The 17,143-nt window shown below is 36.5% G+C and overlaps 1 protein-coding gene across 5 annotated transcripts in view; it reads left to right on the plus strand.

Moving 5' to 3' along the window:
- Positions 1-17,143, plus strand: part of FGD5 (FYVE, RhoGEF and PH domain containing 5) — a 166,470-nt gene that overhangs the window by 143,400 nt on the left and 5,927 nt on the right. For all 5 annotated transcript variants that reach the window (XM_039364535.1, XM_039364536.1, XM_039364532.1 and 2 more), the window contains exons 13-18: positions 5,081-5,164; positions 7,157-7,236; positions 12,600-12,699; positions 14,077-14,214; positions 15,993-16,095; positions 16,746-16,876. In XM_039364535.1, coding sequence (XP_039220469.1) covers positions 5,081-5,164; positions 7,157-7,236; positions 12,600-12,699; positions 14,077-14,214; positions 15,993-16,095; positions 16,746-16,876 — 636 coding nt within the window. The remainder of the gene's footprint in view (positions 1-5,080; positions 5,165-7,156; positions 7,237-12,599; positions 12,700-14,076; positions 14,215-15,992; positions 16,096-16,745; positions 16,877-17,143) is intronic.

The following is a 17,143-nucleotide window of genomic DNA, read 5'->3' on the forward strand; positions in this document are numbered from 1 at the left end:
GTTCTGCCAAAGTGGTGTGAACCGGCTGAATCCCACCACTGGATAGGAGGTCTCAAAGCATTCCTTTTTTCAGTTAGTAAATGGCTTCAGATACCAACTGCTGTGGGATTAAATAGCAAATTTACCAGCACCAGGGGTTTTTTTTCTTCTTGGTTGCTTTTTTTCCCTTCCTGAAGCATTAAAACAGTAGCTAGAGATATAACGTAGTTTCAGTTTCAATTATGTTTTCCTAGTTTTTTTTGTCATTCAAATGGCAAAGACAAAGTCATTGCTATAAGCTGTGTGCATTAAAATAAAAAGAAAACCATTTCTGAATGAAACACGAATTTAGATTGTGCTGCAAGTTCTGTGACTCAAAATTAGACTGGCTGTTCACTGCAGGGGAGAAAAATAATTATCTCTTGACAGTTGGAAATATTGCAAAAGTGAGTTCTTGCAGGATTTAATGGCACATGAATATACACCAGTTACATCCTTTCCTGTTTTTTATTTCTTCTGCCAAAAATGAATAATACAGTCAGGCATCTGTATTGCTATGAAGTAAAATTTTGGAGTAACAATGAAAGCTAATGATTTGGATCATCAAAAAAAAAAAAAATCCTGTGCAGTCTCATGCTTAGGACTGTGTTTATAAGTTTCAGGTAACAAAACTCCTGAAAAACTTTGGAATATTATTCTGCATAGTTGGTTGACCCAGAAGATAAGTGTAAAAATTCCATGATAGAACTATTAATGTGACTATTGGTTCCTACTCTATCCAATAATTTAAAAAAAATGCATAAAATATAAATGCCCATGTTGCACAACTACAGAATAAATAGCAATTCATTTGGTATGGTACTAAAATAGAATGCATAAATTGGCTCCCTGGAAAGAACAGCTGTTATTGAGTTTGTCGGAATCATGATAAAAATCAGTGCATGTGTTGGAAAGTTAGACCTTCATATAGCATATATTACAGAATGTATTCTGGAAAGTTTTTTAATAGGGATGTTTATATACAAATAATCACATATTTCCTATAATAGTTTAAAAATAAACAAAAATAGTTTAAAAAGTGAAATCTTTAGCAATAGATTTCACTTGAGGACTACCTGTATTCAAATATGATAACAGCTAGAAAGAGTCTAATTTAATTTTTAATGATATAGATTATAGGAATTTGTCCTGAGTAGCATTTAAATAATTGAAAAGGAGTAGAAAGGCTGAGCGCCAAAGAATTGAGGCCTTTGAATTATGGTGCTGGAGAAGACTCCTGCGAGTCCCCTGGACTGCAAGGCAATCAAGCCGGTCGGTCCTAGAGGAGATCAGCTCTGACTGCTCTTTAGAAGGCCAGATCCTGAAGTTGAAACTCAAGTACTTTGGCCACCTAATGATAAAGAAGGACTCACTGGAGAAAAGCCTAATGCTGGGAAAGATTGAGGGCAATAGAAGAAGGGAACGACAGAGAATGAGATGAATGGATGGAGTCAGTGAAGCAATAGGCGTGAGCTTAAATGGATTCCAGAAGATGGTAGAGGACAGGAAGCCCTGGAGGAACATTGTCCATGGGTCATGATGGGTCGGACATGACTTTGCAACTAATAACAACAGCAAATATTCCTCTTTTGGTCTTATGTATGATTATTCTGAAATAAGCCCTATTGAACTTTGCAGACTGCAGTGCAAACCTCTAAAAACAAATATAATTGTCTATTATCCGTTTAGCAACTGCAGATTGCTAAACGGATAGATTGCTAATAGCACATTGCTTTTTAAAGAATTATTTATTGAAAAATCAGAGGAAACAAAATAGAATCTGTATTCAAATAGCATGTTAATGTTAACCATATTTTAAAAAAACAGGTACCTTTAGATGAAAATCCCCAGGATAATTCCTAAACTTTTTGTTTAGATAGGTTATCAGGTGGATGCTGAAAAGAAAGATGTTGGGGAGAGAGAGACTGGCCGAGCCAGGGGGAGGTATCGAGCAGGGAATTAGTGTAGAATCTTTACAGAAACACAAGAGAGCAATTCCCCTTGAATGCAGCTGAATCTTATCTACCCTGACCCAGGCATAGACTGCCCATCTGTGAAGATTTCTGTGAAATAGCTAACTGTACTCTTCTTGTGTAGATTTTGTGGTTCATGCACAACAGGTGTATGCCTGATATTCTATATATAGGGTACTGCTGGTCAGCAGTTACAGCATGGATCTAAATAAATACACAGTCTAACTAGGTATGAAGCAATTTAACTGGATTTTAAGCATTGTACAAAATAAGCTATTTATTTTGAAGAAACTTCAGTATTGACTTTCAGCATCATCAATTAAAAAGAGACCCAAGGATTTTGCTGAGCTTTCCCAGTTGCAAAAAATCAACAAAAATAAAGCAACACAAATAGAATAAAACCAAATTACTAGCAAAGACATCTTGGTCAATTTGTTAGTAATGTACATAAATATGTGTAATGCTCTTGAAATAACATGGAAATTGTCCACAAAAACAAACATAATCTCAGCCACACAAATGTTTTATGTAGATACTCAAAGCTGACATGAACATTTAGCAACATCATTCCTCTCTTGGCTAGTTCAACAGCATTAATTTGAATTTCCTGGTAGCTAGTCATGAACAGTGGTAGGACTTGAGACATTAGGTACATTTCCCTGAATGTGAAGACAAAACAGATGGGAAATCATTCTAACAGGCAATTAACAACACAACCATCATTAATGTTTAATAAAACCAAAGGATAATAATCATGGCTGCCATAGCAACAGTGCAGTAGGTTAGCTCCCATAGTCATCACCACCTAAAATAATCTTGTGTTTTGTAGAACTTTTTAATATTTTTTTCTTTGAAAACAACAAGCAGAATATATAGTCAGGGCATAATGTTGTGCATGCTGCGGAAAGCCTGACAATCCTTCATGCGAACTAATTTTATGGGATGGCAGGGTGCCTTTCATTAGCTACCTCTTCTGTGACCTGAATTGACCTCATACTAGGTGGCTGCATTAATAGGCAAAGAAAAGGCCATAGCCTTCCCAGTAATTAAGTAAACAATGCATATTCAAAGAAGGCTGCAGCCTAGTTTTTATCTCTGTTTTCTGCAATGAAATCATCTTATTTTAAAGGCTAAATTAATAACTGCATAAATCAAGGTATGTTTGTGGCTTCGTAACAAAATTAACTTCTCTTGATATTCTTCCTATGCTATTTCCTCCTAGAAAGCCACATTTAATCTTTTTTTTTATAACAACCAAGGGAAATTCATTTTCATGATCTATTTTTTAATAGCTAAGAGTCAGGTTTTTCCTCCCTTGACCTTGCCAATTCCCAATTTACAAGAAACTAACCTAGATTTATCTTTGTAGAGATGTTCAGTACTGGAATTTATATAAGATCACAGGGCAGAGTCAGATACTATGATTATTAAATTAATATTGGTAGGATGGGTAATTTACAAGCAATAAATAAATGTGACACAAACTTTCCTGAGAAACCATTGGTTATTTTTTTATGTAGAAAATCTGTATTTGCTGACCTAGAAAAAATAATCTTCTGAGACAGCAATAAATGAAGAATAGTAAGAAGGAGACAAGGGGGATGAATAATGTAAATACAGACTAAAATTTAGACTATTTTTAGAGGTAGTATTTTTAGAGGCAATGTTCATATATACCTGTCAAGTATATGATGAAGCTCTATGTAGTTTTATGATAAAAAGCCCTCAACCAGTCCAGCAGTCTATTAATAACTGCAATAGACTGTATTCTTTATCAAGCATCTGTTTCTTTTAATTGTTCCATCTCCATATTCTCCAAATCTGTAACAGAGGTTTCTTCAATCTTCTAGAAAATACACAGTAGATGCATTTGCTATATCTTTTGCTTTTCAGCAGAACAGAATAACATTGCAAGCTAGACTTATAAAATAATTAATTAGCACAATATTTCACAGACATTAATGGAAGGGCTCCCCGTGTGCCTGAGGAATTCTGGGAGTTGAAATCATCACATCTTAAAGGCTCTGAGATTGAGAAGAATTGATCTATATGAAGTAGCTGAGAGAATCACTGGGGATTTTGGAGCAAGAAGTTACCAATATTTAGTTGACATTCTGCTCTATTTCTCCATAATACCCAAATCAAAAGAGGCTGCGTTGCGTCCTAACTGCATAACATCTTTGGATGCAGCGATGGGTAGACGTGAGCCAGTAAATGGAGATGAATCCCAACATCTTCTGATTTTGTGGGAGGGAGTTTTCCCAAGCTTGGAAATTGGGTAATTGATCTCTTCTGCATGGGTTGTACTCCTTCAGAAAGAATAGGTATATAGGTTTGGGGGTGTCATAATTGTAATTGGAGGCTAGGGATGCCTGTTATTAATTCTGTTCAATATGCACCCAATGCCTGTTCATGGATAAGGATAGCCAAGCTATAATTGTTTGTGCATTGGTAACCTCACATTTAGGTCATCTACATGGAGCTACATTTGCACTTGGTCCAAATATTGTATTTGGTACAGATTACAGCAATCAAATTGTTGGCCTAGCCACACACACGTTTACACATTTCTTAAAACAATTTCATCTGTCTATCTATCTATCTATCTATCTATCTATCTATCTATCTATCTATCTATCATCTATCTATCATCTATCATCTATCCAGTGCTTTTTTTGTAAAAAAAAAAAAAAAAAAAAAAGGTGCCGGAACTCACACATCGTACAACCCGCCTTGCCTATCCTACAAGGTTCCATCCAAAAAAGGTGCCGAAACTCTGTTCCGGACGTTCTATGAAAAAAAAGCCCTGCTTCTATCTATCTATCTATCTATCTATCTATCTATCTATCTATCTATCTATCTATCTATCTATCTATCTATCTATCTAATTCGTTAGTCACTGCATTCAATACAATTCTTTGCCTTAGTCCATTTTATTAAATTTATTGTGTATTGGTTTCAGCTTTGCCATTATTGCCATCTTGCCATCTCTGAAGAAACAGTCTGAGACTAGAATTTCACTGAAGCCAGGATCAGCGGGGACTTGTTTCAAGATTACATATAATTGATTTTATCTTTTCTTCATACAGATGAATGATGTCCTGCTATATACATATCCCCAGAAGGATGGCAAATATCGCCTTAAAAACACATTGGCTGTATCTGGCATGAAGGTAATAGTCGCCCTTTTTTAAATGTACCATTATATTTTGTTCATCTAAAACTTTGTTGTTTTGAATAAAACTAAAATAAAATGGAACACATATACTCTCTAATCAGAATTCCTGTTTTCCTTTCTCCATAACTACTAGGATTTGCTAATGCTATAGGACAGTGGTTCTCAACCTTTTTAATGCCGCGACCCCCAATCGGTTGTAAGTCGAGGACTACTCAACCGGTCGTAAGTCGAGGACTACTCAACTGGTTCAGCACCGTTTGCAGAATAGGATTTTTGGCGGGCTCAGCAGGGCAGAGACAACCTGGACAATTCCTATTGGCTTTTGAAAGCCAATAGAATTAGACTCTATTCAAGAGAGTCTATTCTATTGGCTTTCAAAAGCCAATAGAATAAAAGGGAGTAATACAGCTAAGGAAAAGGGGAAAAAAATGGCGGACTGCATTGTTTGGTGACCCCCGTGAAATGGTTGTGCGACCCCAAATGGAGTCCCGACCCACAGGTTGAGAACCACTGCTATAGGAGAAAGAAATTCACCTTCTATTTTACTTTTTATCTCCACGTTCAGTTCAGTATGGCTCAGTGTGCAGAGTGTTTTTCACCTCTGACTTAGTGGGTTGCCAGAATGCTATGGCCATAATTTCTTTTGGTTTCAGCAAAGCCTTAACTGAAGAGTTGGCTAGGTGTTGATAACAGATGCAGCCACACCTCTTTGGAAAAGGGACTTGATGCTCATCAAAATGAAGTGTAATTTCAATTGAAGCCACATAAGAATCCATCCCGATAATTTTCAACAATGTTTGTGTCATGAAATTTGAATCCTGAAAACAGTTACTAATACTTCAGAAAATAGGAATGGAATTCAGAAATACTTTTATGCTATATAAAATTAAACTGAGATGAAGCAACAGAAGCAACAAGACTAAACAGAATAAAAATAAAAAATGTAGGCAAAAATATCAGATCCACCAGTATAGGATGAAGGATTGCTAATTTGGCAAATATCCCATGAAATAGATCTCTAGATTATAATTAGTCACACAAGCTAAACATTATTCAGTAATGAGATATGATTGTAAAAGGATGGTTTCAGTGTATATTAAACACTTGAAGTTGACAAAAAAACAATCAGTAGTAGTATACAAGTAGAAAGATTAAATGAAAAATATAATATGAAAAATAAGTTGTGTCAGAAAATGTTGAAGAAATGTATTATATTTAATCAGAAGAAGGAAAAACTTAATGGGAACAGAGTCTCCAAAAAGCAAAATAATTGCCACAATAATAAAATGTTTTAATTCTGATTGATGTATTAGATCTGATGGATTAAACTTTCAGAAGGTGAGTTTCATTGAATATTAGGATAAACTTTTTAATAGCATGAGTATTTCAGCTATGGAATCATTTATCTCAACAATGATTGGTTTTTCTTAAGCTGAGAGAACTCTTCAAATAGATGTTTCAAACAGAAGTTTGGATATGCTCTGGTCTATTTGGCCTGCCTGAATCGAGCTAGGGTTTAGACTAGATGCACAAGTTTTCTGAGTCTATGAAAAAAAGAAGTGAAATCAAGGTTCATAAAAGTTTATTCCAATAAATGAGACATGTGATTCAAGCATAAATATTCATTTGAGCAGGACAAACTAACAAGTTTCCTTTGGAGAATGTGCCTTCATAGTCTCTTTTATTTTGAGATGTGGTGAGTCAATTTTTCTTCCACATCTCTTATGGTCATACATTATATTAAAACCTCTACCAGGTTGTTGTCTTCGAACTCATAGGGCATGAAAGAAACTTTCACTTCCTTAAGATATCCATTACTTTTATATCATAAAGAGAAGCTCAACTCTATATGTGGATGTTCTTAGAAGCATCTGCAAAGAACAGCATGTTGCCTTTGATACATGCAAAAAAAATGTAAATGCTCTTGCATATTTGAGAAATAAATTAAGACACTTCCTTCTTTCAAACAAATGCCATTTCTTTCTAGGTTAGCCGTCCAGCAACAAAAAAGGCTCAGAATGTTCTGAAGATTGAATATGCTGAAAATTCCCTAATCCTATCTGCAAGGTAGGCTATGTTATACCATTAGTCAGTCATTTGTTTTTATTGAATTTGTGGGGCAACACATCTCTTCCCCAAGATCTTATTAATGTCTTGCTATATTTAAACTCCAGCAATGCCCATGGAATTCCATTGGATAACAATCAAGTGTCTGACCATAAAATAAGCATCTATTTTAAATGAAGAGTCCAAAGATACAGCAATCTCTATGCTCCTCAGGTACCAAAAGCACTTCAGAAATACTTAGACATAAAAGGAAGAGTAGGAAATCTATTTCTAATAGACATATGGCCTGCTTCTTCATCTTTTGTAACTTTTTTTCCTGTCATGCTTTGCCTGCTTCTCTGCTTATAAGTTCACTTGTCAGATTGTATCCCTGAGGTGATTGGAGGGCTAATGAAACGAAATAATTAGCAAATTCTGCTCAGTGGGCTTAAATGCATTTTTATAGCACTTATATGACAGAAGGAAGATTAAAAACTTTACTGACAACATAATGGGGTCCCTGTTTAAAATAAACCATCTTAATGAATTAACCATTATCAAAATCAGGAAAGGAATGTGGTGGATGACAAAGAAAATCTTGCTGTGTTACTGAATCTGTTCTTTGCCTCTTCCATCTGAAGAATGGTTTGATGCCTAGGCTTTTATTTTCTAACCACTTGCTTTATTTTACTTAATCTGGACAGTAATATCAGTAAAAGCATGAAACAAAACAGCCCCAGTTGTATCTAAGCAGGTAGTCCTCAACATATGACCACAATTAAACCCAAAATTTCTCTTGCTAAGTGAGACATTTGGTCCTTGCAGATACATTTAAGGCATCCATTTTACATTTCCATAACTCCCTGAATTCCAAAGAAGGGGAGAACTCAGCAAATAGAAGCAGATCTTGTGCGATTCTAGCTTAGGTTATTTAACCTTATGTTCGGCTCTTGATTTGAGGCTGTACTGCAGAAATTATAACTGAAACTCTCTCGGTGTGTATGTGTGTGTGTGTGCTGTGTGCTGTGTGTATTACACAGTTTCAAGCACACAATGATCATATTCACACAATGATCAGTTTTCCCTGCTCTGTCCTGCTCTGGAGCAGAAATTTGGTTTTGTTTTTCCAGTTATTACACAGTTATCAATCATACAATGATCACATACAGTGATCAGTTGCACTCCCCCCCTCTCTCTTTCTCTCTCTCTCTCTCTCTCTCTCTCTCTCTCTCTCACACACACACACACACACACACACACACACAAACACACACACACACACACACACACAAACACACTGTCAACTGTCCAACTAGCAAACCCAAAAGAAGGAATCTTCAAGGCAAATGAATGCCATAAAAGAAAAACTTTATTGGAAGTTTATCTTCCAATCTTGGAACTGAAGAAGCAAAACCAGCTCTGGTTTTCCTGCACAAAAACTTGCTTAATTAAACAATAGATTCTCTTGCCCCCACCCACTGGGTTTTCACATTGTCCAATAGTAATACTTCTTTTTGTTATGGGAACAGTCCACTTCTCCATCGAGCACCTGTATTAGTGACCTTGGCATTCTTGCAGGTTCTCACGGTCCGTGAACAGCTTCTTGGAATTCTGTTTCCTCCCTGCACTTTCTATCCCTCCCCCCTTTTCTATGGCAATTTGATTAGTGTTAGAAGCTAGCAGGCATTATAGCAGTTCGATCTTCACACACACACATACACACACACGTGAGTTTTGCCCCATTTAAAAAATGGTCATAAGTCACTTTTTCACTGCTGTTGTAACTTCAGATGGTCACTAAATGAACTGTTGTAAATCAAGGATCACCTGTACTGAAATTAAATTCACTTTCCTAAACTTTGGTCTATCTGCATGCCTGATAGCTTGCTCTAATCTTGCACCCTTCAGCAGTATGTTGAGGTGATATGATATTAGAGAAAGGATGAATGGAGCTGAAAGAAGAGGGATTGAAAGGAAGAGGAAGAATAAATCATGGTTGATGAGAATTTCAAAAGAGAGAAGTGAGAACCTGAAAGAACAAAAGGCAATGTATAAACTGGTGTATGTATGAGATGGAAGGAAAAATTGTTTGCAAGGACGGAGATATGTAAAGTTATATAAGAAAAAGTGTATATATAAACTATATTTAATTATTCTTTCTTTTTTCTTTCTTTTTTTGCTTTTAATGTGTTAGCTTGCTATTTCTAACTCTGTATTTTGTGTCACATTACTTATTCCCAAAAGAGGAAAAGCATGGTGTGGATATGTACATAAATACAAAATTAGTTATCTTAGGGGGAGGTATATATAAGTATATTACAATCTGGAAAATAATTTGCAAAAGCAGTAATATATTAAGGGAAGTTGCATATAAAAACATGTTCCAGCAGAAAATATGCCCCCAAATGTATTGTGGAAAACATTTGCATGCTGATGTGTATATATACAATGCATAATTCCTAGAAAATACTTGAAAAACAAAAATTTGAAAGATGTAAATGTTATAATTAAGTTTTTTGAAAGACATAGACTAAAGAGTGGAAGAATGCTACCTAAAAACACTGAATAACAGTGTTAGATAGCCCTGTAATTACTATTTCTAATAGTAATCAACGTAGTAGTCAAAGGGCATCTGGCTTAGTATTCTTAGTATTCTTAGTCACAATCAAATAGTATTGCTGTGATAAGATAACTTTAATCACTTAGGTAACTTCAGGGTGCTATGGAAGCCTACTATGACACTGGAATGCGTAACAGATTCCTTTCTGTTCTGGTTTCAAGGCTAGGTTAATTTCCCCTTCTCTGTCCTGCTCTGGAGCAGAAATTTGGTTTTGTTTTTCCAGTTATTACACAGTTATCAGTCATACAATGATCACATACAGTGATCAGTCTCTCTCTCTCTCTCTCTCTCAGAGAGAGAGAGAGAGAGAGAGAGAGAGAGAGAGAGAGAGAGAGAGAGAGAGATTCAGTTGTAATTTCCACAGTAAAGCCCCAATCAAGAGCCCAAAATAAGGTTAAACATCCTATGCTAGAATCTCACAAGTTCTGCTTCTATTTTCTGAGTTTGCCAGTTATGGAAATGTAAAATAGAGCCTTAAATGTGTCTGCAAGGACCAAAAATGTTGGCTTCCAGGGGATTTTGAAATATTCAAAAGGAGTGTGGATGGCTACAAGTGTTTTGAGGGCCATCATGTGCATCCTTGGTTTAATAGCTCCTACTTCATGTCCCATATCTTCTAAACTCCATAGACCTATCTTCTAAGCATTCCCACAAACTTCAGAAGTAAGTTACAGGAGATGAGAGTTAGTAGCTTTTGCATAGAGACACTGAGCTGATAGTACCAGTAACTTGTTTGCAGAATGACTTTTTAAAATCTATATTTCCATTTTTTAATCATCCCCTTTATCCTTTGCTTATTTCATCATAATGGCAACAGACATAAAGTATAAATTTGAAAATGTATTTGTAGCTAAGTTATTCTAAAATATTTCCTTAGTTTCTGTATATAAAGTTCCAGCATAGGCATCTGCAAGAGACCAAGATTAGGTTAAAAGGATGCCATGCACATTATGATGCAAATCCCACCCTTATATAGCTCTGCCCTAACAGCTGATGCAAATATTATGAAAGTCATGTATTTTGCATCTTGACACACATTTGATACCTGTAAGTTCAAGCTAATTTGGATCTACAGGCTGCCAATAATTTTTTCTAAGGAAACTTTGCTAACCTTACTACAATGCAGAAGGCAAGGTGCACTCTAACAGCTAGAGCAGGGGTCCCCAACCCCCAGTCCATGGACCAGTACCGGGCCGCGGGATGCCAGCAACCGCTCTGCACAAACAAGCAAAGCCCCATCTGCGGGATGCAGGCAGCACACAAAACCACATCCCCTCTGGTCCGCGGAGAAACCTCTCCCCAGGGAATGGGTCCCTGGTGCCCAAAAGGTTGGGGACCTCTGACTTAGAGTATTAGATGAGCCAAAAAACTTTTCCATATCATTTTTGTTTTTGAACTATCAATAAAAGCTAGCCCCACAGATATCTGGGATATTACATGTAGAAGTCACCATGCAAACAGAGATTGTGGAGCAAAGAAAGAATGTTTGTGGAAAACAAATAAGAGACAAGAAGTAATGTTCAATATCTTTTCAGGCCTTTATTTTTGCTAGTAGGATTATTGAGTTTTATAGCAGCTGATGTTTTCACAGATAAGTGCTTATTCAAGGGGAAAAAGATTTACTCTCAGCCAAGTGTCATTGATCAGCCTGTGTTTCTCCCCACATGAACATCTTACGCCTTCATGCACTTTGACAGAGCTACTATCATTATGGTCTGAACATTCTTCAGCCCCTCAGAAACATCCTCCACATGCCTGTGATAATTCTCACTGTGAGAATTCACTGCTGTGAATTCCAGGCATGCAAACCATTGTTCTCTCTAGATAAACCACGAGGAAGTGCAAAAATGGGCATTCAGCCAGGACCATCCCTCCTGTCTCCATCTTTCTCTTCCCATGTTTCTTTTTATGGCAGGGAAAAAAACTCAAGTTAAAAGCAAAAGAAAAGCTTAGCATTAGCAGCAAATCTGCTTTCCAGCTCTACAAGGATGCAATGGCACTACAATGAAAGAGGGCCATATCAGGGAAGGAACAAGCAGGGGTTGGCTTCAATTCCCACATTGCCTTGCCTTTGCCCCTCAAGTGTACAGTTTGCAAAATGGAGGATATATCTACTTTGGGTCATAAAAATCAGGGAGATAAAACTTCACACTCCCTGAGAAGCAATGCCCAAATTAGGTCTCAGTTCCTTAAGGGAGGAAATTTGGATTGAGATATGACACAAGGCCTTCTGCATGCTTTAAGGAATCTTCAGAATTTCCTGAATTTTCAGATTCTTCAGGAATCTGAATTTATTCCCACCCTACTTTTTAAATGAATTAAACTTAACACAACCTACTGCTGAGTCTCTTGACAATAGACGTGAATGTGGCAAGTATTCATATGGTGCCCACTAAACAACAGAGTTAAATTGAGTTGAAATTTCAACAAAGAAAGATAAAATCAGAACACAACACTAGCTGAGGCCTCTGCTTGTTCTCATAGTAAACAGTGACCTCTAATGATCAGTTGGCAAAAATGTGCGCCTATATTTTCCACTTTTCTAATCCTTTTGTATTATTGAAAAGCGCATATTAACAAATTGTGATGAATGTAAGGGCATTCCTCATTCTCTACTTGTCAACTTCTGGGAAGTGAACATTTCAGAGTTCTCTGTTGCTTTAGAAACAGGGACAAGGCTGGCACGCCTGTAAAGAAAATGCAGTCTTTAAATAATAACAGGTTGTAGCTTGGATCAAGCTGATCCCTTCTTTTCTCTTGGCAGCTCATGCTCCGAAAGGGATGAGTGGTACAGCTGCATCAGCAGAAGCATCCCGGAAGACTATGGGGCTCACAGCGGAGGTGGTTTTCACAACAGTGTTGAAGTAAGAGATTATTCCCCCCCCGGCCGCCCACAATTCTGTGACCTATATTTCCTTTAGGTTTAGGAAAAGAAGTCTTGTTTAGATTATTTTCAAGTTTGCTTTTTTTTTAGCAAGGCTGAAGGCCAAAAGCTATTGCATTACTATGTAAGTTTTCCTTATTCAGCTGACAGAGGTTGCTGCTGGAATGTTACTATTTTAATTCATTTGTTTTATATTTTACTTTTGTTATTATTATTTGTTATTATCTGACTAATAACAAGGCTATCTTTAATTGGGATTCTATTTAATAAGGCTATCTTTAATTGGGATTCTGCTATATAAAAGGCTTCATTTAAAAAAACTCATCAAGTTAAGTTCTTGAGGGAGTGGAAGATACTGGTGCTTTCTGTTCTGAACTGAAAGGGAATTTATTTAGAAAATTATAGAATATTTTGCAGAACAAGCTGGAAATATGAATATGCTGGAAGACAGAAGATTCATCCATATCACTATATTCTAAAAAGATGTTCATATATTGGGTTGCTTCTCACTTCATGTTTTTAGAGGGAGGAACCATTGGACAAAATATGTTTGTTTCATCTAACATACCTACCCTTTTAATAGTACTGGCAGAAAAAAATCCAAAATAGGAGTGTACATATTTGCCCCTAAGGCTCTAGGAATTGCATCTTAATTTATCCCAAAATCTCTATAAAAGGGAGGTGGAAAATATCAGCAAAATAGCTATTCCAGATGGCACTGTCTATATTTTGTGACCAAAACAACCCTTTCATTATTTCTGTGCAGGTATTCATTTAAATAAAAGGGTTCCATTTTTAATGTTTTTTTCCCAGGGCCACAAAACATGTGGCTAGGGACATTATGGTGATATGAAACCAAAAAGAAAATTGATTTGTTTTTGGGAAGATGGGGGAAGCGGGGGAAACAGCTTTAGGTAACTATTTCACACTTTAACTTTTTCCCCAAAAGTTTTTATAAGCACAAATAGTTATCCCTGCCACTCCAAAGGCATTCAGTGGATGCTGGGAATGTTCAGGAGAGTGTAAAGGTTGTGTGTGTGTGTGTGTGTGTGTGTGTGTGTGTGTGTGTGTGTGTGTGTATCTGTCTATCTATCTATCTATCTATCTATCTATCTATCTATCTATCTATCTATCTATCTATCTATCTATCTATCTGTAGGCCACAAACTTGAACTTGCCTATCTTAAAGAAACATCTTATTGTATTTTACAGAAAGTATCTTTCTGATTGTGACATTTCAGTTGAACGTGGAGGCCAGCACTAAAGTCCTTACAAATATCTATTGAAGTGATTCAGATGAGGTGTCCCTTCTACATCATTATAAGGCTAAAAATAAGCCATTGTATTTTATTTTCAGCTTAGGGAAAGGCTGGGAATGTCTTTGGGTGAGAGGCCACCAACTTTGGTACCTGTGTCTCACGTCATGATGTGTATGAGCTGCGGTTGTGACTTTAAACTCACGCTGAGGCGTCATCATTGCCATGCATGCGGGAAGGTAAGTATCTCACTATAATTGGATCCTTGGCAGCAAAGAAACTTCTGGTCAATATCTCTTTATTATAATACATACAATTCCCATCAATTTATTACCAGGAAGGGAAACTCGTTTTTAAAATAGTCTGTAGTAAAAGGTTTGTCTTCTGTAAGCAGCTGCTCTACAAAATACAGTTTGGCCAGTTGGTAATTAGATAGGGGTTTAAATCGTCACAGTTTTAAAAAGCTCTAGATAAAATTCATTGAGTGAACTCTGGAAAGTCTGCCCTCGTTATGTATTAAGAATGCTAGAATTGACCTCAGTTAATGAATTTGGAATATAAATCTCCAAAGAAATTTAAGCAAGGCATTATACTCAAATATATACTATATTCTGCTAAAAGGATTCACTCTAACCTCCTACGGTATTTACCATCCATTACAATTCTGAAATTTCACAAGGTGTTCAGGCTGGATGCATTGCCTTCATCAGTCCTTTCGGTATTCCTATGTCTTTCCAGCGTGTGATGATGACTCTCTAGAAAGACTAAGCCATATGCTACTGCGCTATACTCCAAACAGACCTTCATTTATAAAATGTTGAAGAAATTTCCAGTAGGAAATTGAATTTCTACTTAATGTAACTTATACTGGACAAGGTCTCAAAAATATCTTCCCAAGCTACCCATATTTGTGCTACCATTTGTACAACCATTAAGTTTGGAACTTCTTATAACACTATTTTATTTTGTTTTATTTTACATCTTCTTAATTATTTTTACATCCTGTTATGCTTACTGTTTTTCTGTTTTATAGAGAAGTATTTAGCAATTTTACTATTAAGCATCTTATTGTGTCTGGCTTTGGGGCTGTAATAAACTGATTTAATTTGATTAGAGATTTGATTTAATTTAATTTAATCTAATCACTGGATGTTTTTAAGAAGAGACTGGACAGTCACTTGTCTGAAATGGTATAGGGTCTCCTGCTTGAGCATGGGGTTGGACTAGAAGACCTCCAAGATCCCTTCCAGCTCTATTCTGATTGATTGACTGATAGGATGCCAGTTTGGCATTCAGTGTCTCCTTAAATTAGGGTATATTTTTTCTCCCATTATAGTTACTTTTTGTTTTGTTTTTAGATACCGAGTCTGTTTTTAATTTGTACATCAGCCAGAATCAGTGTTGAGTTGGGCAGCCTTACAGTATAAATTTAAATAATAAATTTTATATAAATAGTGTGATTACTTTAAGAATGTCATATAGAATTGATCCTGTCTTAGTCACTTCATAAAATAAAATTATCATAGTTCTGTCCATCTGTCTATTCTGTGACAGATGTGACTGTTATTTCTCGTTTGGAATTACAGCTCCTTGCTTCATTTTTATGTGCAATGTTTGACATGTTCGGATATCAATCATTCTTCAACACTTGAAAGAGGTCTGTAATGGCTGATCCTTGCTCTAACATTAGTGGTATTATACAATCATCCATTTTAGATTAATGCAAAGCAGTTTCATTATAACGAGCAATAAATGTAACAACTGCATTTTACTGTAATGTTAAAGATATATTAAAATGAATTAAATATTAAGGTGAACAGGTTCTATCCTCTTATCCAGGGAGCTGATCTTAATTGAAGGGCAAATTTCATAGAATAATTAACATTTATGTACATGTATTTGTGCATGTGTGTGTTGCATGACATTAGAACTGAATGATCTTAAGTCACTTCCAACTTTGATTCATACTTTTGTGACTTAACTTAGACAGTGTGTATTGTATCTTGTGTTCATGTAGATTATATGCCGAAATTGTTCAAGAAACAAGTATCCTCTGAAGTACCTCAAAGACCGACTAGCAAAAGTTTGTGATGGCTGCTATACAGAACTGAAAAGCAGAGGTGAATCCTTTTTGCCCATTGGAAACATTGGGGTCTCTGTTGGCACAAAGAGGCAAAGATAACTTTTGCGATTTGTGGGTGCTGCAACCCTGGAGGTTTTTAAGAAGAGATTGGACAACCATTTGTCTCAAATGATATAGGGTCTCCTGCTTGAGAAAGGGGTTGGACTAGAAAACCCCCAAGGTCCCTTCCAATTCTGTTATTCTGTTTCTGTCAGGAGTTTCCCCTCCCTTAGAACAGAAACTAATATTCTTGTTAGTATCCAACGTTTTCAACACGAACCTTGTGGAGCTCATTCATATTTGGGATCTGGTTTGAAGGGTAGTACCTTTTATTCTATGATGGTGGGACACAATTAGATATAGCCCAACTTCCGGAGGATTATATCTATATAACCCATTTGTATTGTTAAATGTGAAGTTAATGAAATCCACACTATTCAGAATTTATCTCAGAAGCAAACTGTATGAAAATAGCTTTGATTAGAGGGAGATTTCTTTTCTTGCAGCTTGGTTTTAACTTGATCAGAACCAATGGATAAAATTTAAGGATCCAAACGTGTCGAGATGACACGTTGCCTGCAATAAGGTGCTTACAGCCCGAAGTCATACTGCATATCAAATAAACCTTTCCCATTTCTACTATTGCAGAGCGGCCGATAAGCATAAGCTTCCCTACAAGTTCATCCAGGTTTTCAGGCAGTGCCTTCTCTTCTGTGTTCCACAATATCCACTACTCTTCCTTCAAAAGACAAAAGAAAATTCCTTCAGCTCTTTTAGAGGTAAGATTAAGATGCCTGCAAAAAAAAAAACACCCCACAATGAAATGAAATTGCAGACAGGACATTATTTGCTATGTGATCATTCATACTAATTATGAATGATCACATAGCCGAGGTGGCGCAGCAGTTAGAGTGCAGTACTGCAGGCCACTTTAGCTGACTGTGTTCAGCAGGTCAGCGGTTCAAATCTCACCGGCTCAAGGTCGACTCAGCCTTCCATCCTTCCGTGGTAGGTAAAATGAGGACCCAGATTGTTGGGGGCAATGT

Source organism: Crotalus tigris, unplaced genomic scaffold, assembly GCF_016545835.1.
Source record: "Crotalus tigris isolate CLP2741 ecotype Arizona unplaced genomic scaffold, ASM1654583v1 scf7180000019794.865796, whole genome shotgun sequence".
Taxonomy (NCBI): Eukaryota; Metazoa; Chordata; class Lepidosauria; order Squamata; family Viperidae; genus Crotalus; species Crotalus tigris.